General features: G+C 41.3%; 1 protein-coding gene across 10 annotated transcripts in view; it reads right to left on the bottom strand.

Annotated features, from left to right (window-relative positions):
• The window catches only part of PRDM2 (PR/SET domain 2), a 127,440-nt gene that overhangs the window by 63,585 nt on the left and 49,634 nt on the right, over positions 1-14,221 (bottom strand). For 8 of the 10 annotated variants that reach the window (XM_021936250.2, XM_021936252.2, XM_009197708.4 and 5 more), the window contains one exon: positions 10,499-10,625. In XM_021936250.2, the coding sequence (XP_021791942.1) occupies positions 10,499-10,625 (127 nt within the window). Of the gene's footprint in view, positions 1-10,498; positions 10,626-14,221 lie in introns of those variants that run through there. The other 2 variants (XM_021936243.2, XM_021936242.2) reach the window with 2 other exon arrangements.

The raw sequence follows: 14,221 nt of genomic DNA, 5'->3' as shown, positions 1-14,221 counted from the left end.
CATGACCCATCTAACAAGGGAAGGACACTGTGGATCACACCTTCAGCAATTAACAAAATTCCTAAAGTCAAGTAGATTTGGAATCTTCAACCCCTGGTCCAAAAGTCCAAGATTGAGACTACTGACAACATATGATATTTATTATTATTATTGATACTTTTTACTTATTTTCTTGGATATCAGAGGGAAATTGTAATTTCAACATTAGCGCTAATCCTACAAAAATTACAGTCCATCGTGTGTAAATAGTCTAGGAGATTGTTCCACGTGTAAAAGATCAAAACTACAACTATTATCACCATGGTGCTGTTCACAGCGTAAACCTGCCATAGAAGGTTAGAAGACTTAGGACCCAGCTATTACCAACATTAACATCCTCACAGCAAAAGTACCAAGGCAAGAGGTGGACAGCAGGAACCCTGATTTCTCATAGGCCCTTAGACATTCTGCTTATGGCCAGTAATCTCTTTATTCCAGAGAAGCAGGCTCTGATAATCCCATACATGAAAGACGAAAATGTAGTCAACAGAACCAGAAAGGCATATCCTACATCTCAAACTGGCAAGAGAATGAGAACTGAACCTGAGAGGCCAAATGGTAAAAAGAATAACAAAAGGCTCAGAAATTGCATTGTTGCCCATTCTGAATGGCAGTGCAACTTCAAACATTGCACATATTCCGTTTTGGGGTTCTAAACATGGGTGAACAAACCAGTTTGCCTTCATTTTTGTGGCATGTGGTGTCTCAGGAAATCTACAAAAGACTGCCCCAAGAGGTAGGATTATAAATACAAGAAAAAAGATTGTTTATCGCTGTAGTTTTAATTAAAAAAAAAAAAAAGAGTGCAGGCGAATTTTAGCCTAAGCAATGCTGTATTAGTTTTCTTTTTAACTGGTCAATCCTTTGCTACTGCCCATAACTGGTAACAGACAGCTAATTCATTGAGAGTGCAATTAGTTTTTCATCTTTCAGACACTGATTAATAAGAACATATAAAACTGAAAGTTATCTAAGTATCAAACTAGCAGTATTTTAGATGTTATATTCTTATCTTATAAACTGTGTTATTTTTTATACCACACACACAATTATCTTATTCATTAGAATAAATCTCTTGCCTCTGAAACTATTCAAATATTCTCATATTAAAAATAAAAATAGTATGTACTTTTAATATATAAGCATCTAAAATAACTACACATTGACTAGATTATTAAAACTTTCATCAAAATATTTTTAAATTTCAGGATCATGGCCACAGAAGCAGGAAATAGCAAGCAGCTACAATAAATGCTCCAGAACACTGAGAATTTTCTAGTCTCTTACCCAGAATCCCTCAGAATACTTTAATACACGCACCAAGTTTTAACCTTTTAAACAAAGTTACCTTCTCCTGTTTTTCAAAGAACAGGTTAGAACAGAAAGAAAAATGCTAAAGAACTTTGAAAAATGAAAGTATAGATTACAAACTGCAGTTTTGCCTTGCCTACAGTATGTTTGGGGGGTTGGGGAGGTGTTAACTACTTACTACGTCTTTTTTTTTTTTGAGACAAAGTCTCACTCTGTCGCCCAGGCTGGAGTGCAGTGGTGCAATCTCAGCTCACGGCAACCTCCGCCTCCCGAGTTCAAGCGATTCTCGTGCCTCAGCCTCCAGAGTAGCTAGGATTACAGGTACCAGCCACCACCACGCCCAGCTAATTTTTGTATTTTTAGTAGAGACGGGGTTTCACCATGTTGTCCAGGATGTTCTCTTACTCCTGACCTCAGGTGATCCACCTACCTCCGCCTCCCAAAGTGCTGGGATTACAGGTGTGAGCCACCGCGCCTGGCCACTACTTACGAAGTCTTTAAGGAACGATCGAATAAAGTACTCTCAGTAAAAGTTCCAAGTAGAAAAAGCCATATTACGTTTGGCTACAAACTCAAGCAGCTTTAAAAATTTTATATAGACACACATATTCTAAGAATCTATTGTGTGATAAAGACAATGAGGAAATCAACGCGTGCCCCTTCTTAGGAAAATTCAGGAGTACACACGGATAGGTTATAGGGTGACTGTTCTCACCTTCTGGTCTCCTTTAATGGTTCTCCTCTGGAATGAGTCAAGCAGCTAGAACAGGAAAGCTTTATCAGCAAACAAAACCTCTGAAGAAGGTACTGCTTCAAATAGTTCATGTGCATTTCTCTTAAATGAAAAAGTAAAAAAAAAAAAAAAAAAATTCTACCCCCCTCTGCAAATAAACATTTTGGCAAAACAAATAAACAAAATGTCACCACCCAAAACTGAAAAACAAGCAGGATATAACTCAATTATATCCACAAACAAATCAGAATTGCACTTACAGTTTCTGTAATTAATCTTTAGAGTACACGTTAATTAAAGCGTGTTCATCATCTGTTAACATTCAACTTAAGAAAACTTTAAAATGTGTATTTTTATTGGTGGAACAGTCAGACTGTTAAGCCAGTCTCAACACAAGGCCAGTGCTGCAGAGCTGGAAGCTGAAGCTTCTCATCAATAAGACAAAATGAAAGAGCTCTAGAATCCTAGACTCTGCACTGCAGAGGGAGTTAGGCAAAAGCAATGTCTCACTGTGCTCTTTTGGTTTCAAAACTAATGCCAAAATAACATAAAACCCAAGAGAAAGAAAATATTCATTAGAAACTTAAACCAACAAATATGTCATTTAAAAAATACTTGATAGACAACAGCTGGAAAGGGGTGAAAATGCAATCTGTGTTTTAAAAAACTGTTTATTTGGGGTGCTCAAAATACAATATACCTATGCAATCCATAAATCTCCAAAGCAAAAACAGCTGAAGGTGTCGCCATGACTGGGCTTTCCTACACCAAACACTTCACTTAACCATAGTCTTGGTATTTAGGATTAAAGTGGGCACTTCTTACAGTGAGCAGTGAAAATACACCTTGGCCAGTTAGTAAAGCAAATAAAACATGGCAACTTACACAGTATAACTGTCCTACTTACAAACGTTATGCATAAAAACTGGATTTAGAGAGACAGAGCCTTTTATTTAGGACCCTGTGTGAACTTGGCCGAAGTATGAAGCCCCACGAAGCATCGGTTTCCTCTTCTACAAATGAGGATACGGATCTTAACTTTGCAGGGTTATTGGGAGGATTAGCTATGGTATACACAGGGCAACCAGCACAATACTAGAAACAAGTGTAATTGCTGTCATTGTCACCATCAATAGAAATGAGTGATTCACAGCATAATGACATGATGTGCAAATAAGTGTCAAGTCATGACATATGTCCATATCAAAATACACTGTAATAAATGAATTCAGCCAAGAACTCTTGTATGAAAACTGGTTTAATCTGAGTGGCAAAAAAAAAAACAGCTACTTTCAGTATTTCTCTTTTCCACTTAGAGAAACAATAGCATTTTCAAGTAACTTTTGCTTCTCCAGGTCATTCAGCTCCTCTAAACTATTTCAACCAAATTATGAACACTAATGAAACACTCTGAGCCAGATGGATGGCCAAAATAAAACTTTAGGCCTGTACTTGGCAGCACGTGAAATATAAACAAGCCATCTGAATGCCAACAAAGTACCACGCCAGTCCACCTGAAACTTCAACTTCAGTTCTCCATACAACCTTTAACTAAAAGAAATGTCTATTTTTAACCTCGACAATGGTGTTCTTGGGATATTTATCCAATTTCTCAATTCTTTTTTGAGAATGAGTCTCTCTCTGTCGCCTGGGCTGCAGTGCAGTGGAGCGATCTCAGCTCACTGCAAGCTCCGCCTCCCGGGTTCATGCCCTTCTCCTGCCTCAGCCTCCCAAGTAGCTGGGACTACAGGGGCCCGCCACCATGCTTGGCTCATTTTTTTGTATTTTTTTTTTTAGTAGAGATGGGGTTTCACCATGTTAGCCAGGATCGTCTTGATCTCCTGACCTTGTGATCCACCCGCCTCGGCCCCCCAAAGTGCTGGGATTACAGGCATGAGCCACTGCGCCCGGCCTCCAATTCCTCAATTCTTTAGAGGCAACTTTAAATACAAAGCTACACCGCGTGCATGCCTGTAATACCAACTATTAGGGAGGCTAAGGTAGGAAGACAGCTTGAGCTCAGGGGTTCGAGTCCAACCTGAGTAACACAGAAAGACTGTCTCTACAAAATAAATAAATAAACTTTAAAAGTTATTTTATTTAAAAATAAAGTAACCACACCCTCCTTTCTATAATGCTCCCACGAACATTAAGTTTGAATATCGTAACAGCTATCTGTAAACTGGAACATGAAATTGCCTAGGGAAAAAAAAAAACACTTCAAGAGTTTAAAAAAAAATAAAAATTCATCATTTAGAAAAATAACCTAGTGTTCATATTTAAGGAAAACACAGGAAACTGAGTTTTTTACTTTCAAATTATAAGTGGATTTGTTAAAATCAACTAAACTATTTTGAACCAACTATAAGGGTCTTGATACCTCTTTTATATTGTTTAGAAAATTTAATCATAATCAAACCTTTTTTCTGTATTAGGCAAGTCTCACCTTCCAATTTACATATGGACAAGAGAACCAAAATAACAATCTAAAAATAGGGCACAGCATGGTTCCCAATACACTCAATTATGATATTTAAAACTTTTAAATCATGGATGTTAGGATTTTTGCAAATTCACCCACTAAAATACAGTTGAAAAATTTGCAAAATGCTTTGAAAAATTTAAGTTAATCCACATAATCTCCCTGTAAACAAGGATAGACATAAGAATCAAAGGCACGAAACGAAAATACTGACCAACATTTTCATCTAAATTTGGAGCAATTTAGTAGCAGCAGCAGAACTGCAAATTTTTTTACAATTCCCTAACTCCTACTGTTGAAAAAGTACTAATTAAAACCATACTGAGCTCTTAAAAACAGACCACAACAGCAGCAGAGAGCTCATCCTGGCAGACAACCACTAGAGATGGAACATTCAATGCTCAGCAAAAGGCACCCTCAGCTAGGAGGCAGCCAGAAAGCTACAGCAGAGACAGCCCCCTCTAAGACTGACCAACCCGGAAACAGCTCATTTGTGTCTAATGCCACAAGCTTGCCAGCATAAAGCCGGACACAGGAACACACTGCCATGTCCAAGCACTCCACATCCTGCTCCAGCACCTGCAAACAGGAACTACAGGCCAGTGCCCTGTAAGTCAGCGGGCACAGGACCTGCCCACCAGGCACCCAGTAGGCATAGGGCCCATCTATCATCATCCTCAGACACCAGAGTCAGGCCTCTGTCATTCAGCTTGGAGCCTGAAACACAGCTGCTGGCTGCTACGAAAGGTTAGGAGATCAAACTCCACAGAAGCCCGTCCACTCTCTGCGTTTATTAAATGTATTCTCTAATTTCAACTTTAAATGGAACCAATGTTGTCACTTCTGTAGTTGTCAACTGCATGTAGAAGTGGACAAAAAGCTCCATATCATATAGAAGAAAAGGCATGGGAAACCTGGTTCAAATTCCGACTGTGACACTCATTGGTAGGGCGATCTTGGACAAGTTATCCAATTTTGCAAAGTGTCCATTTCCTTCTCTCCCACATCAACCAGAACACCCACTAAGTCTGACCTGCGCATGGCTGTCATGAAACAGACTGGAGACTCCGCACTGGAGGAGGATGGTGCCTGCCGTAGTCATCTCTCTCATCTCCCCCAACAACCAACCCAGCCACTTGGTGCGGCGCCTGGCAGAAAAAGGGCCAATATATGTCCATTTGCAGAACTGAGTTTCATAATCCAAAAATACTCATGTAGGCTTCTATGTGAGTAGAACTGCTAAAAGAACTGGGTCCCTCTTCCCGGAGCCCTCAGCCCCTAGAATGCCTGTGTCATTTATGTCACAACCTCAGAATGGTCACCCCTGACCTCCCACCTCCAGTCAGGCCATACCTCCCCCACCCACCCTACAAAACACTATTGACAAGGTTTACCTACTTCATCTGTTGGCCTGTACTCCCCACTCTCCAGAATGTGATTCCATGTGAACAGGGACCCTTGTCATTTTAGTTCTTTGCTGAAACTCCAGCACCCAGAATAGTGCCTGACACAGACACAGGAATACTTGTTAAATAACAGAGAGGAAGACCATCCAGACAGTTACAACTTCTCAGGCCCCAAGGTTCCTCCTGATGTCCTTCTCCTTCCTCTCTCTGTTTTGAAATGTCCCCATCCTGCCACCCTTTCTACATAAAGGCTCCCTGGCCAGCCCAGCTCAGCATCCCTTTTTCCTTCTCTTAGGGAGGGCCAATAGTCCTTACTGCCTATACAATCCGTGTTGCACTTTTTTTTAGACTACCTTAGACTGAGTTATCTTTGCATGTGGCTCTCTTACCTCCCTATATTTTAAGTTTCTAAAGACTTGTTATTTAGCACCTTTACAGAAGAATTTCAAATATATACAATTTCAAAAAACTTGAGTGTTCTTCACAGTACCAAGATTTTTAATTTAAATTCTGATCGTAGAGACAGATAAAATATTACTTTGCTAAGCTGATTATAATAACTGTTCTGTGGTGACTAAACGTCGCTGAGACAAATACTTATAAACTAGTTGATATTCTCAGGTACTACTTATGGTTTTTAGGAAGGACTATCTGAACCTACTAACTGACCTTAAGGAACTTGTTCTTTATAATTCATTACTGATTTTGTTATAAACCTTCTGTCTTCTTCTCTGTCCAGCTTTCAGGTATAAAACTTCTTGCTGCTATAAATATAAACTCTTCTCTCTCAATCTGCTGTGAACAGCGAGGTCAATAGGTTAGAACCTAGGCCTAAAACAAGGGTGAATCAGCACAGAATAGGGCTGTGACGTAGGAAGGAAGAGGGAAAGAAGAGACCCAGTGCTTATTTTGAGCTTACACAGGTGCTCCATAAATCCCCATTGATTAAATGAGTCACCAACTCAGTCGTTCCTCCGCAAGTAGCAGGGAAGTAAACGCCAGCCATGTTGGGAGAGTTGGTACTTACAGTTCCCAAGAGCCCACAGCTTCACAGAGCACGTTTCTATTATCTCACTTGCTCTTGACAACTTTGTGAGGTTAGGTGGCACAAGCATCATCGATATGATGATATTCCTTTTTCAGGCTAGGGAAACTTCATCTCAGAAAGGTGACATGAGTTGTCCAAAGTCGCACACCTGGTAAATGCCCAGGCATCCCGTCTTTTTCATTCCTTCCACCAAGCCCATTTGTAGAAAGCCACTGTTGTTTCTCCAGGTAAAAGAACTTCAGGTAAGGCTCTTATGTAACTGATAGAGCAAACACTGCTATTATAATCTACACTCTGGAAGAGCATTTGCCAACAGTCATTGCTTACTGCTAACAAGCAAATTCAATTTCTCATTTGTCTCCAAAACAAACAGGGGACAGAGATCAAGAAGATGAGAAATACTTCTAAATTTGGCTGTTTCAATGCTATTTTATAATTGTAATTTTTCTGTGGTTCACATTAAAATAGCCTGAAACACCAGACACTAAAAACCCTCCTTGCTTTCTACCTGAAAGCTTAATCTATTCCATCTAAGGAACTTATTTTTCATTGCATAGAGGCTGCTCAGATGTGTAAAAAGTGAAGAAGCTCAATTACAAAACTGGGAATCCAAATTAAACTCCAGTTTAAAATGCCTGATGTATATCCATCTTTGGCCCATGGTAAAATTGCATGCTCCATGGTCGGAGCCAATATGAACTGTGTTCTCACCGCACTGCATTCTTTTCCTTTCTAAAACATTTGTGTGAGTCCTTGTCAATCAATTAATATTTATTGAGGGCCTACTACATGCCAACCATCTAGGCGCTGATCAGCTATTTACTGATTTAATGTTTGTCTTCCCCACTAGACTACAGGCACCATGAGAAGAGTTACCACTGCTTTTTCGCTCATCACTGTGTGCTACAACCCAGCAGGGAGCCTAATACACAGCAGGGGCTCAATAAACATTAGATGAATGAATGAATATGGGGAGGGGAGGGAAGGAGAAAGGAGACGTGAGGAGGGGAGAGAGGAGAGGCCACTACTTTGTATGTAAAGAAACCAGGGCTTTGCTCTGCCCAAACACGCCTTATGATCCACCAGCGATCTGATGAATTCTGAAAGGCACCACATGCAATGCACAGCTGTAAGTACAGCAGCTGTCATGCAAAGGAGCTGAAGTCCAGAACTATGAAGAATTCAACCCTTTGTTTTTCTCTCTGTCTCATAATGAAAATGAAGTCAAGCCCACTGTCAATCTACCTGTCGGCTCTATGTATTCAACATGCGGCTTTCAGCAATACTAAGTTAACATTGCCTCTGAATGACATTTATGTTGATTCGCTCTCTGACATCACTGCCTGAAAAGATACTACTTAAATGTTTGAGGTCACACATAAGACCTAAATAGAACTGAGTTAATACTTAAAAAAAAAAAAAAAAAAAAAAGACTCCATTTCAGGTCTTTGAAAGCTATAAATTGGTTTTAACTGAGTATTTAATTTAAAAGTAAAAAAGGTTTGACTCATTATTTAAACTGTCCAAAGCTTAAGTCTTAGAGAGCAAGCAGATCTCTTTACCAGCAAGCTGTTAAACACAGACTGTAAGTTCCAAGAGAGAGCTCTGCAAAAGCGTAAGTCTTTTAATTAATTAAAACCTAGGATTCTGGGTTATAGGCTGCCCAGAGTAGTACAAAATAATAGGATAATAATAAATATGAACTATTTAAGTCAATACGAAACACCAACAGTCTACGAAGGTATAAAAATGCAGATATGAAGTTCATAGATCACTAATAAAACAGGAAGTATATGTTCAAGTTTTTCCCCAAATCCGACTAAGAGAAAAATAAACAGATAAAAAAGCAAAAGAGTAATGACATATGTTCTAAACATGCACACCAAAGTATGCCAAACAGAGAAAAGCGTTAAAGTAAGGTTGCTATTAAACTACAAATCTATTTAAGTATAGGAGTTAGTTATGATTAGTGGCACAGTAAAGAGAGTCCTGTCCTCCCCATCTCCAGCCCCCTACAAATAACAACTTACCTGGAAGGCTGGTAACATTAGTTGTAAACCAAAGGAATACTAAATAAAGGAACAAGTTGAATTACATAAAAAGTTTTCACTGCAAACAATTAAGCACTAAGCCCAATATTAACAAAATCCCAGAACTCAGTTAAAAGTTAAAAAAAATAAATAAATAAAAATTAAAAACCTGGGAATTTTCTAGACTCTGATCATCTGATTCAGGATCAAAAGCATTGAACGCTCTAAAGCAGTGACTAAATCACATTCAATAAATAGACAATGCATATTCAGTAAAAGGCCTACTAACTGTCTCACGGGGAAATTAATTGTATTTCCATTTTGTGGTGATACACAAAGAACACATACTTGAAAAATCAGAACAGACTTCTTGCCTACATTCCTTAAAGTCGATTTTAACATTTTCCTAAATCGAGTTTACGACATGATTTTATTTACAGTATGACTTCCACAACTCGCTTTGCAATGTTCTGGGTAAAGAATAGACTCGTTCGTTCAGATGACTAAAAAAATCTACTCAACACCTCAGGCGAGCAAAAAAAAAAAAAAAAAAAAACCCACAAATCTGTATTTGTATCAATAAGAAACTATCATACTGTGCTTTGGCATATTTTCAAACTGGGAATCTATGAACGATTCCTGAATTCACATTAAAATTCTTCATTAAAAAAAAAAATCCCAACGTGTCAGTATGCCAGCTGGAAATATGATACAGCCAACCAAACTATTTTCCTACCCAGAAACTATCCCCTTCCTTTTTAAGTGTGACTACACTTTTACCTTTTGTTCGAAATCATCAGAAGTCGTAAAACTATGAGAATTGAGTCAAAACGACAAAACCACACGCTCTCTAACTTCCACATCCCCCTGGGCATCCTTTCGGAAGCCCACCGCGCCCGCTGTCTCCCTGCCCTCCCCGCCGCCTCCTGTCTCTGTCTCTCTCTGTCTCTGCCTCCCCCACTCCCCCACCCCGACTCCGCCGCCGACGCGGCCCGCGTCCTGCGCGGCGGGCCCGAGTCTGCGGAGCCGGGGCTGTCACGCCAGCCGCGAGAGGACTAGAGCGCCCGCCGTGAGCGCAACTGCGGAGCGCGGCTCGGGGTGCCAGCGGGAGAATGTCCGGCCCCGGAGCGGCGTCCGCGCACTTTCCGCCGCCCGGGAGCTAAGTCACAAGTTAGGAAACAGCCGGAGCGCGCGGCGGCCGTGATTCAGCAGCGGGGCCGGTCGGCAGGGCGGGAGGGCGGCGATCGCAGGGCCTGAGCGGGACCGCGGGGCGGGAGCGGGGCCGGGGCCCGGCCGAGTCCGGAAAAGGTCACCGAGACGCCGCGGGCGCCGCCGCCCGAGCCCGCGACCCGCCTCGCGGTCGGGCCAGCAGCGGCGGGGGCGGCAGGGCGGCGTCCCAGACGGGCGTGGCGCCGGGACCGGGCGGGCGGGCGGGCCGGGGGCTCCTACCTTTCCGGCTCTTGGGGGAGCTCCGCTTGCTCCGGGCGCTGGCTCGCTCTTCCTCAATCGCAGCTGCTATCTCAGGGTTGTCTTCCCCATTGTACCAGACCAGGAGCTCCTCGCCCGGCGCGATTGGCTGCGGGGAGAGAAGAGACAAGCGCCGGGCCAATCAGAGCGGCGGTTGTTGGCGGGGGCGGGGCGCGCACCGGGACGCGGGCGGGAGCGGCGCCGATGGCAAACAGCTGTCGGCGGCGTCGCGCGCACCCGCCCGGCAGGAAGGGCTCCCGGCCCCGTGCGGGCCGCGCCGGCGCCCGGAACCCTCTGCTGGAGGGAGGACCGCACCCGCGGCGCGGGGCGAGGGGCGCGGAAGGCCAGGTGACGAGCAGCGGAGCCCGGGTGCTGTCACAGCTTCCTCTTTAAAGCCTCACGACGGCCCACGCACGAGAAAAAATAAAACATGGGACCATTTTAAAAGCTCACGAAATCTAAGTCGAGGAGAAATATAAAGCATAACTGAAAAGCGTGCGGCGTGGAAAGCGGAGTGCTGAAAGATAACGACCAGCGCGCATTCCAGACCAAGAGCAACTTTAACAGGACAACGAGGAGGAACCACGCGCAAGCACTTACAAATGCGCCGCGGTTTCTATCCCAGAGCCGCCAACGGGAGGCCTCCCGGGGCCACCAACCTGCTCGGGTCCAGGGAGGTCAGTGCCTCGCCCTTCGGACCGGACATCAAACTTCCACATTTTAACTTTTAAATACAGCAGGAACTATTTCCCATGTATTGTGCTCCTAAACCATCACATTCTTAAGCCACGTATGGCTGGAAGCAGTGAGGGCCGCCATCAAATTGATTCCACCCAGAACTAGATCCCGAAGATCCACTGAGTGCAAAGTTCACACCCCTAGAATTTGGGGAAACAGCTTATTGGTTTCTCTCACAGCGATTGATCTGTGAGAAAAGTTTCAAGGCTATCAATACAAGTAAAATTCTATCTAAAATCCACTGAATACAATAAGAATCCATGAGTCCAGCCTGATGTGAATGAATGCAGGAATGACCAAGTAAATAAAAAGGAAAGCTCTTCCTTAAAGGAGATCCCAACTGATCAGTAAAAAAGAAATGTTGGAATTAGAAAATCGTCATTTGGCAATCATCACAGTAATGATTAATTCAGGCAAGAATCATAAATGGATGCTAAAAGTAGGTAAAAGTTTGAGGAGTAACAAAATACATAGCCTCAGAATATCTCCCCATAAAATATTTATTACAAAAGAAAAAAACAACACTTTTGTAATAAGACATATCAACATCATATGTCTCCTGATATAATGCACAGAAAACAGAGCATCACTTCTGGTAGATTTCTGCCCAAAATGCATACATCGAATCTAATCATGATGAAACATAAGAGAAGCTCAAACTTTGGGACATTCTACAAAATAACCAACCAGTTCTCAAAACTGAAAGGTTGTAAAAAAACAAAGACTAAGGTACCAGCCAAACACATGAGACATGACAATCCAATGTGAAAACGTTTTCTTTTCCTACAAAGAGATGACTGGAACAATTGACAGAATTTGAGTCAGGTGTACATATTACCTAATAAAACAATGTGTTGCTGTTAGCTTCCTGATTTGGATCTTTGCACAATGGTTATCTAAGAGAGTGATCCTGCTTTTTTTTTTTTCTTTTTTTTTTTTTTTCTTTTTTTTTTTTTTTGCCGGGAGGGAAATTCCACCTACAGTTTAGAAACAAAATAGTTCCTCACTTCAACATACCTTCTAGTCTAGATAAAGCCCCTAAAAGTAAATATTACTTGGTTTAATTCACTGCAGAACTGTTTCTATAGTCCAAATTTTAAAATATTCTAAATTATTTAAAAGAAAAGGCAGCTGTTTCCTTGGCTCTCCCCCACCCCTAAGAAGGCTAAAATCTGCCTTTTTCTTACTTTTGAACCAATACATGATTTCCCTTCTTGAATCAGTTAAATCTAACCAAAAAACTTACTTTAATATATAAGATATTAATGAGTTAAAACAGCCATCACAAACACCTTTTGGCATTCTGATGAGCTAATCTGTTGAAACAGCAGGCTTATGTTAAAGTAAACTGTTTCTAGATTATATAAATTCCAAATGTACAGTTTCTCTATTTTTTGTTATAAGTCACATATTTAAGAAATGGTGCTGTCAACTAATACTTGAAATGACTAGAGTTCTCAGAAATATGTAAAGTCTTAAAACCAATGCAAAAAAGAATATGGGAAGGAGTGAAAACAAATGCACTCCCCATTAATTCCCCACTGAAATGACATAACCAGAGAACTGGCTAGAAGATACCACCGGACATTTTCAAGATACCTCTAAGAATAAGAACTTAAGTTTCCCTGTTCACTCCACTGCAGTTGTCAGTGAAGTGATAACTGAACTAGCAACTTGGTGAGGGCGCTCATAAACTCTACTTGGGAGGGCACTCATGTCCTAAGATACTCTTGTTGCTGCAAAACACACAAAGTAAAAACACACCAGAATCTGTATCACAAATCAAATATAAAATTTCTAGCACTGGTGAAGTGTTAGATCAAGAGGAACATATTTGTTAGCTGCTAAACAGCCTTCAAAATTATTAGTGGGCACAGTGGCTCATGGCTGCAATTCCAGAACTTTGGGAGGCCACGGTGGGCAAACTGCTTGAGCACAGGAGTTTGAGACCAGCCTGGGCAACATGGCGAAACTCTGTCTCTACTAAAAATACAAAAACTAGCCAGGCATGGTGGTGTGTGCCTGCAGTCACAGCGATTCGGGAGGCTGAAGTGGGAGATCACTTGAGCTTGGGAGGCGGAGGCTGCGTAAGCCAAGATTGTGTCACTGCACTCCAGCCTAGGAGACAGCGCGAGACCCTATCTTAAAAATAAATAAATAAATAAAAATAAACAAGTAGTAGAAAACAAAACACCACAAAAATTATTAGTAACTTCAAATGGTTATATTACGGAGCTATATATGCTTCGCAACTTTATATTAAAACAGCTACACCAACAGACCCTATGAAGAGGAAAATAATAATTTTTTTTTAAACCAAGGCTTGTTTTCTTCCATACTATATTGTGTTTTTTTCTTCTTCTGTACAGGTTAGCATTTTTAAGTCAAATTCAGAAGAAAAGAAAAATTAATCCCTTCAACAATGGAAATATAAATCCACATTAAAAAAATAAAGTCAAAAGACCAAACAACCTCTTTTTAAATATATTTTGATATTAAAGAAAAAATTAACAACAACAAAGATTTTAAACTCTTCCCACTTTCTCTTTGGGTTCAGATAGGTATAAAACCAAGAATCTGCTCTATATTCTCTTGTTTAAACATCAGCATATATAAATAAACTTGAAAGTTTACCAAACAAATTGGGAAGAAGCAAGGGTTCTAATATTCCTTATACTGGATAAGGAATAATAGAAAAATGTGTCAGAAATATTAGAAAATTAGAGAAGTATTCCAGAATCACTCAAAAACACAAAGTGCATCCAGTCATACCCACCTACAATCCAGTCCCCAGCTCGGTCTTTTAAAAAGTCATCGGTCAGCTCTCGGCCTCAACTCTCCAATGGGTGAACAGCACTTACGCCTAAAACTCACCCATAGCCGGGCGTGGTGGCTCATGCCTGTAATCCCAGCACTTTGGGAGGCCGAGGCGGGCGGATCACCTGAGGTCAGGAGTTCGAGACCAGC

The sequence above is a fragment of the Papio anubis genome, chromosome 1, assembly GCF_008728515.1.
Source record: "Papio anubis isolate 15944 chromosome 1, Panubis1.0, whole genome shotgun sequence".
Lineage (NCBI taxonomy): Eukaryota > Metazoa > Chordata > Mammalia > Primates > Cercopithecidae > Papio > Papio anubis.
The sequence above is the reverse complement of the archived record's forward strand: the minus strand, read 5'-3'. Positions and strand labels throughout refer to the sequence as shown.